The sequence below is a fragment of the Onychostoma macrolepis genome, chromosome 25 (assembly GCF_012432095.1).
Source record: "Onychostoma macrolepis isolate SWU-2019 chromosome 25, ASM1243209v1, whole genome shotgun sequence".
NCBI lineage: Eukaryota > Metazoa > Chordata > Actinopteri > Cypriniformes > Cyprinidae > Onychostoma > Onychostoma macrolepis.
The window spans coordinates 12716621-12722636 of NC_081179.1; the positions used below are offsets into that span (position 1 = coordinate 12716621).

The 6016-nt window shown below is 35.4% G+C and overlaps 2 protein-coding genes across 2 annotated transcripts; both read right to left on the minus strand.

Annotated features, from left to right (window-relative positions):
- Window positions 1–323: 323 nt before the first annotated feature.
- Window positions 324–2887, minus strand: sycp3 (synaptonemal complex protein 3). The gene is made up of 10 exons (XM_058767277.1): window positions 2803–2887; window positions 2645–2694; window positions 2230–2394; window positions 1863–1941; window positions 1755–1789; window positions 1504–1621; window positions 1325–1424; window positions 1020–1118; window positions 828–932; window positions 324–576 (listed from the first exon to the last, which is right to left on the minus strand). The coding sequence occupies exons 3-10, from the start codon at window positions 2357–2359 to the stop codon at window positions 523–525; spliced, it is 720 nt and encodes a 239-aa protein (XP_058623260.1). The 5' UTR covers window positions 2360–2394; window positions 2645–2694; window positions 2803–2887; the 3' UTR covers window positions 324–522.
- A 139-nt stretch (window positions 2888–3026) lies between these two features.
- actr6 (actin related protein 6) lies at window positions 3027–5937 on the minus strand. The gene is made up of 11 exons (XM_058767266.1): window positions 5714–5937; window positions 5479–5596; window positions 5323–5391; window positions 5112–5235; window positions 4897–5032; window positions 4767–4823; window positions 4575–4673; window positions 3970–4048; window positions 3656–3827; window positions 3431–3569; window positions 3027–3356 (listed from the first exon to the last, which is right to left on the minus strand). Exons 1-11 carry the CDS (start codon window positions 5779–5781, stop codon window positions 3227–3229), a joined length of 1191 nt encoding a protein of 396 aa, XP_058623249.1. The 5' UTR covers window positions 5782–5937; the 3' UTR covers window positions 3027–3226.
- Window positions 5938–6016: the final 79 nt, after the last annotated feature.

Genomic DNA, 6016 nt, shown 5'->3' on the forward strand with positions numbered 1-6016 from the left:
GCCTGATGAAAATGCTAATTTAAAAGAAAAAATCTCAGACAGACTTAAAGGCTTATTTTTTTCCTTTTAAATATACAGTCTGTCTTTTCTGGGAAAAGTAATCAAAAATATTGATGACCCATCTTGCACTACACAGGTTTTTGTCCAATCAAATGAGAATATATTGAGAATATCCCACCCTCTAATGCCATCTGCTATCAACTACCAAGCAAAGGTAAAGAAAAACTAAATGAATGCATAATAATAACAATAATAACAAAAGTCCTTTGGTATGTCCCAGCCAAACTGTCAACAACATACCTTAACACAAAAAAAAGGAAAAATGAATTTATGGGATCTTTAATCTTGACACAGGAATCAAATTATTTACATATTATTATTATACATTTATGGATTAAAATGGACAAACTGATGGAAACAAAAATACAGAGACAACCTCTACATTCTTTTTTAATAAAAGAAACCTTCCTTTTAGAACATAAGGTTAAGTCTTCTACAGTGTTGACGTGAGAACAGATGTTTTCAGAACAGCATGGATTGGAGGGACTTCCGAACAGTGGCCATCTCCTGTTGTTGCTGTAAAAATAAACCACGCAATTATCATAAATCCATTCTTACATCAATTCATACACTGATCTGAATATGCAATTTGTGTAAAATTGTTTTAAGAACTATTTACAGAAATTCTTTTCGTTTTTCATAAATGGGCTCCAATATCTAACCCAAACCTGTCTTGAAAACGTGGCATACGTCACATTTCTCATTGAAAGGCTATTTGTAACATCCCGAGCCTAAACTGCGTGAAATCTTTTTGTCGAAGCACTCACCGTGTCCATCATTATCTTCTTCTGCAGCAGGGCCATCTCCTTTCTCAGCTCCATCTGGGTGCCCTGCAGGAAGGCTTCATGGCTTTTCTCCATCTCCTCCATGTTCTGCACACAAATTAAAGTCGGTCAGCCAAATGATGAAAAAAAGGTCTCGCTTCAATTTCAAATGATTAAAGTGATGGCATCTGTGACCTTGACAAACTGCTCATACAGGTCTTTGATGGTTTTCATTTTCTGGTTTTGCACAACCCTTGCTTGCTGGAAGAGCTTCTGCTGCTGGCGAAACAAATTCTGTGAAAACAGAAATTAGGGAGTTCAAAGGCAAAGTGTGAGACGTTTACATCAAATATCTTTAAATGGCTGCTAGATATCCTGAAAAGCTGCATTATATTTTTCACGAGACCCTTAATCCTTATATTTCCTCTCCCTTAGCGCGATGCTGTGCCCCAAAATGACGTTTCAACTTTTAACTACATTTTTCTACATCCGCCACTTACATTCAGCTTCTCCTCTTGCTCCTCAGATTTCTGAACGTCGGTCTCCCACTGCTGAAGCACAGAGAGAACTTGATGAGAATAATCTTGTGTCAGCTTCTGCCTGCAAAGAATACAAAATGTTTATGTGTTTGAACATCAAAGAAAAAACTTGTTATTTTCCATACACTGCATTCATTCACCTCTGATTCTGCTGAGTTTTCCACATTTGCTCCAGTTTCTGAGTGCTGCCCTTTAAGGAGTTTTTGGTGAGAACCTCCAAGCGTTTCCTTTTGGACTGCATGGCCTTGCTGATGTCCGCTAAATGGCCATTCAGTCATTGTTTATGAGTATAAAACAGTATTTCAAAGCCGGTTATATTCATTTAACAAACATTTATTCAGAAATATGGGCTAATATTATTATTGAAGCGTCAGTGGTGAACTTCGCTTACCACCAAATCTTTCCAGCATAGTTTGAACCTCATTCCTGAGATAAAGGACAACAAATGATTTTTCTTTTCAGAGAAAATTCAGCCAGGAGTATATATTTCAGTACTTACCCCACACCTGCATTAAGATCATCGACTTCAAACGTATCCGCAGATCTTTTCTTGGTCAGCTTGTCAATGATTGGAGTTTCTAATGTAATGTAACAAAATGAGAACAATATACAAACAAGCTTCACAGCTACATCACTTGTTATATGTATATATAAACTATTATTAAATAATTCATATTAATTTGCAAATTATATATACTTTCCAGTATAATTCTTCAGTATTTTTTATTACCCTGTTAATAGATTCACATTTCTAATTACCTTGTAATACCATGTAAATATCATGGTATAGCCTCTAATGCCATCACTTTACTATGGTACCACAAAATATGTTTTTGTAATGGGCATGATAAAATACACAGACACACCATCTCTGGTATCATCGTCAGACAAACTTCCTTTCTTTTCCTCCAGAGTGTCGAAGTCAAACGCCTTCAGGTCTGTGGAGCTGTCGGTGTGTTTGTTCTTCTTGTTCTGTTTTCTCCCGGAAGCTGCCATCTCGCTGTATGAAGAGTATTTTGCTGCAGTCTGGTCTATTTAAATATAAGCAGCAACAAAACACAAACTCCAGCGTGTAAAACAAATTGAAGAATTGATCAATATCGTTCATCTTATTTTTAAATAATTAAAACACTACGAAAATGATTGAAACCAGATACCATATATTATATAAAACGATTTTTATTCACAAAAAAATAAAAATAAAACATACTTTCATAAACATATATTCTTCCGTTCTAGTAAGGTTATGTTCTCGACGGAATCATCTGTATGTTAACTTACCTGAGGAGAGTGTGCGTGGGTGTGATCTCTCTATAACCAATCACCACAGTCTAGAGAAATATCCGAAATGTAATGACTTTCACTACTTTATGTTATTACCTAGTAAGTATTTAGAGAAAATATAAAATATTGTAATTTATTTAAGAACAAAAACCAACAACGTTTGACGACGGTTTGAACTCGCGCGTCTCTTGAGTCGGTTTCCCGCTGTTTTATTTTGAGCGCGAGAGGAGAGACTCTCATCGCGCGCTGATCACGTGCTGCATATTAATGACCAAAGAGGCACTTCATAATATTAAATATCAGGCTAGTCAAGTCTTTAACTTAAACAAATTATTTATCATTTAATTAATTGGATTCAAAACAAGTAAAACAACAGCAGTAAAAACAGTAGTTTTATTTCTCCAGTTCACATTATTTAATATATACAAAAAGTTATTTAAAAAAAGGAGGAAAACAACAAAATTATTGACGAGTAATATTGAGTGTAATGTACAGTATGCCAATGTACAGCTTAGTTTTCATACAACACATACAGGGTTCAAATTGTCTGTGCAAAATGACAGACAATTCATGTGCAGGTCAAATATCAAACTTCTCCTCGCATACATAGTGCCCATTTTCCTCATAATCCTCTCGTGTGACCACCATCTCTTCAAAGTCAGGGTTTTCGGCCAATAACTTTCCTCCTTCCCATGGGTAACAAATGGGACTGAAAACAAAAGACAAATATTCAGTCTAGATTGCTAAAAACATATTAATGTCAATCATTCTTTCAAAACATACTTCTGGGGCAGAACGACAGAAACGTCATATTCTACAGGAGCGAGTGCCCGGACTTCTTTGTAAACCCGATCTCTGTATCCAGGAAACAAGGTGTTGCCGCCAGTAAGAACAATGTTCTTGTAGAAGTGGGGCTGCATCTCTAGACATAAAAAGAGCCTTATATTAGAGTTCTTTTAATGCATTAACATTTTAAACTTCACATACATCAAATGAGATGCAACCTACCTTCTGGCATGTTGTTAATGGAGTTGACCAAAGCCTCAGGTATGCCCATCTCCTGAATGCCAATGTCAGATGGGTGAAAGAGCATCTCTGGCACTGCAAACCTCTCATTGGCGAGCCGCAAAATCTGCTCCCCAGTTTTATATTTGCCAGTAAAATTCATCTCCTCTCTAGGCTACAGCACATAAAGAATAAAAAGTACAAAAGCAAGTATTGCGTTTTTATTTTTCATATTATGCCATTTTCAAACCATGACATAATTCTGAGAGTCACAAGAATAGGGTGCAGCATTTACAAACTGTTATACAATTGATTACCTTGCAAAATCCCTTTTTGATAGAGCTGAAATCCGGCAGCACATAATCTCTCATAACTGTATTATCTTCTCCTTTCAACCTGTGAAATCACCAGAATTAATTATACTATACTTAAATAAAAAATAAAATTTAAAAAAAAGTTAACCTGTTAACCAAGGCTGCATTTACTTGATCAAAAATACACTAAAACAGTCATATTGTGAAATATTATTACAATTTAAAATAAGTGTTTTTATATAATAAAATGTCATTTATTCCTGTGATTTTTTTTAGCAGTCATTACTTCAATCTTCAGTGTCATATGATCCTTCAGATATCATTCTAATATGCTGATTTGCCATTCAAGAAACATTTCTTATTATCAATGTTGAAAACAGTTCTGCTGCTTAATATTTTACTGGAAACTGTGATACATGTTGTTCAGAACTCTTTGATGAATACAAAGTTCAAAAGAACAGCATTTATTTGAAATACAAATGTTTTGTAAAATGATAAATTTTGATCAGCTTAATGCATCTTGCCCGAATTAAATTTTTTACTTTTGTGTTTAGATGCATGTATATTTACAGTATCTCTGCACAGCAATCCAGTTTCTCCAAACTTACTGTGCAATCTCCATGTCCTTGAAGAAATCTTGTGACACATAACACACATCTTCCTTGACCTGATTGATCACATAAGTCTCATCCATCACATGCAGCTGCCTTTAATACAAAATTATCACAAGCTCAAGGAGCAATCTACTATAACGAAGAACTGACAAAGAATTTACTTATTATAAATGGTGCAAAGCGTACCTGTATGAAATGATCTCCTTCAAATGGTTGGTGAGCAGCTTTCCTCCTACATTCATCCTAGGAAGTGCAAAGAGATTCATAAAAAGATCTTCAGTGCGTATAGAATTATATTAGGCTAATTAGCACTCACCTGCAAATGCCCTCTTTCATCTTTCTTCCTCTGCAATAAGGAACAATGTGTGTGAAGGAGAAGCCGCTGTCCACCACAATGCAACACAGCTCGGAGTTATTCTCATGGAAGTATCGATGAGCACTCAAGGATCCAGCTGAAAAATGAAATGATTTCATCACATTTATAGAATCATCTGGTAATGTTCTAAACTAATTTTCCAACAATAAACTTACAGTTAATTCTGAGTGCTGACTGGAACTGATATTCTTCAAATAAAATCTCATTCATGGATTCTTGAATTGAGCTGAAGTTGAAGTACGGTTCTGTTATCACAATGTTGGTATCTGCAAAGTCCACCTGCAAACATAATGTGCACAGGCTCAATATCTCATACTGCACATTTATGAAACAGAAAACGTATAATGTTTGTAATCATTCAAGTACCTTAAACATCTCTTTTCCAAACAGATGATCCCAGACTTTGCGCTGCACATCCCAGTTTACAAGATACCCCTGATATTGATGCAGAAGAGATGACCTAAGACACAATTCGCTTTACATAGCTTGCAGAGAAGTTTATAATTCATATCAAGGCCATACCTTTTGAAAAGGAAGGATGTAGAAGAGTCCAGAAGGGTCTTTGATTTCATCCAACTGATTAGCAGTGAATGTTTTCAGTCTGGAGGTCTTCGAACGGAATTGGCAATTTGGGATAACACTAATGAAAAAAAAAATAAAAAAATCGGTATCTAGCTCAATATAACGAACTTAAATCACATAATATAATGTGTTTTAAACAATAATGGGAGGAATAATAAAAAAAACTGTAAGTTACCTGACTTTCTCATGACTGTATCCGATTTTAGCGAAGTACGCACCATTGTCCAAGACGAGCGTTGACATTTTTACATCACAAGTTGAGATGTACAAATGTATTAAGGTAAATTATCAAGCAAAGTGCATTTTTAATTTAGAATTCTAAGTAAACATTGAATTTGGAAAATGAACATGCCGCTCTAGTAGCGTCTTCTTCTATGCTTCAGATGCTAAGTCTGAAAACAGTACGTGCATACCGCCCCCCGCCGTATGGGAGGATGTTTGTGTGAGATAGACTTCCTGAAATGTGACAAAAAAACAA

Excerpts from the sequence above, each read along its gene's own strand:
- sycp3 (XM_058767277.1), bottom strand. The coding sequence starts at position 2,359 with ATGGCAGCTTCCGGGAGAAAACAGAACAAGAAGAACAAACACACCGAC. Across the intron at positions 1,622-1,754 it reads TATGCTGGAAAGATTTGGTG|CGGACATCAGCAAGGCCATG; the intron begins GTAAGCGAAGTT and ends ATGGCCATTTAG. Across the intron at positions 1,119-1,324 it reads AGCAAGAGGAGAAGCTGAAT|AATTTGTTTCGCCAGCAGCA; the intron begins GTAAGTGGCGGA and ends CTGTTTTCACAG.
- actr6 (XM_058767266.1), bottom strand. The coding sequence starts at position 5,781 with ATGTCAACGCTCGTCTTGGACAATGGTGCGTACTTCGCTAAAATCGGA. Across the intron at positions 4,824-4,896 it reads ATGAAAGAGGGCATTTGCAG|GATGAATGTAGGAGGAAAGC; the intron begins GTGAGTGCTAAT and ends TGCACTTCCTAG. Across the intron at positions 3,357-3,430 it reads TCTGTCGTTCTGCCCCAGAA|TCCCATTTGTTACCCATGGG; the intron begins GTATGTTTTGAA and ends TTTTGTTTTCAG.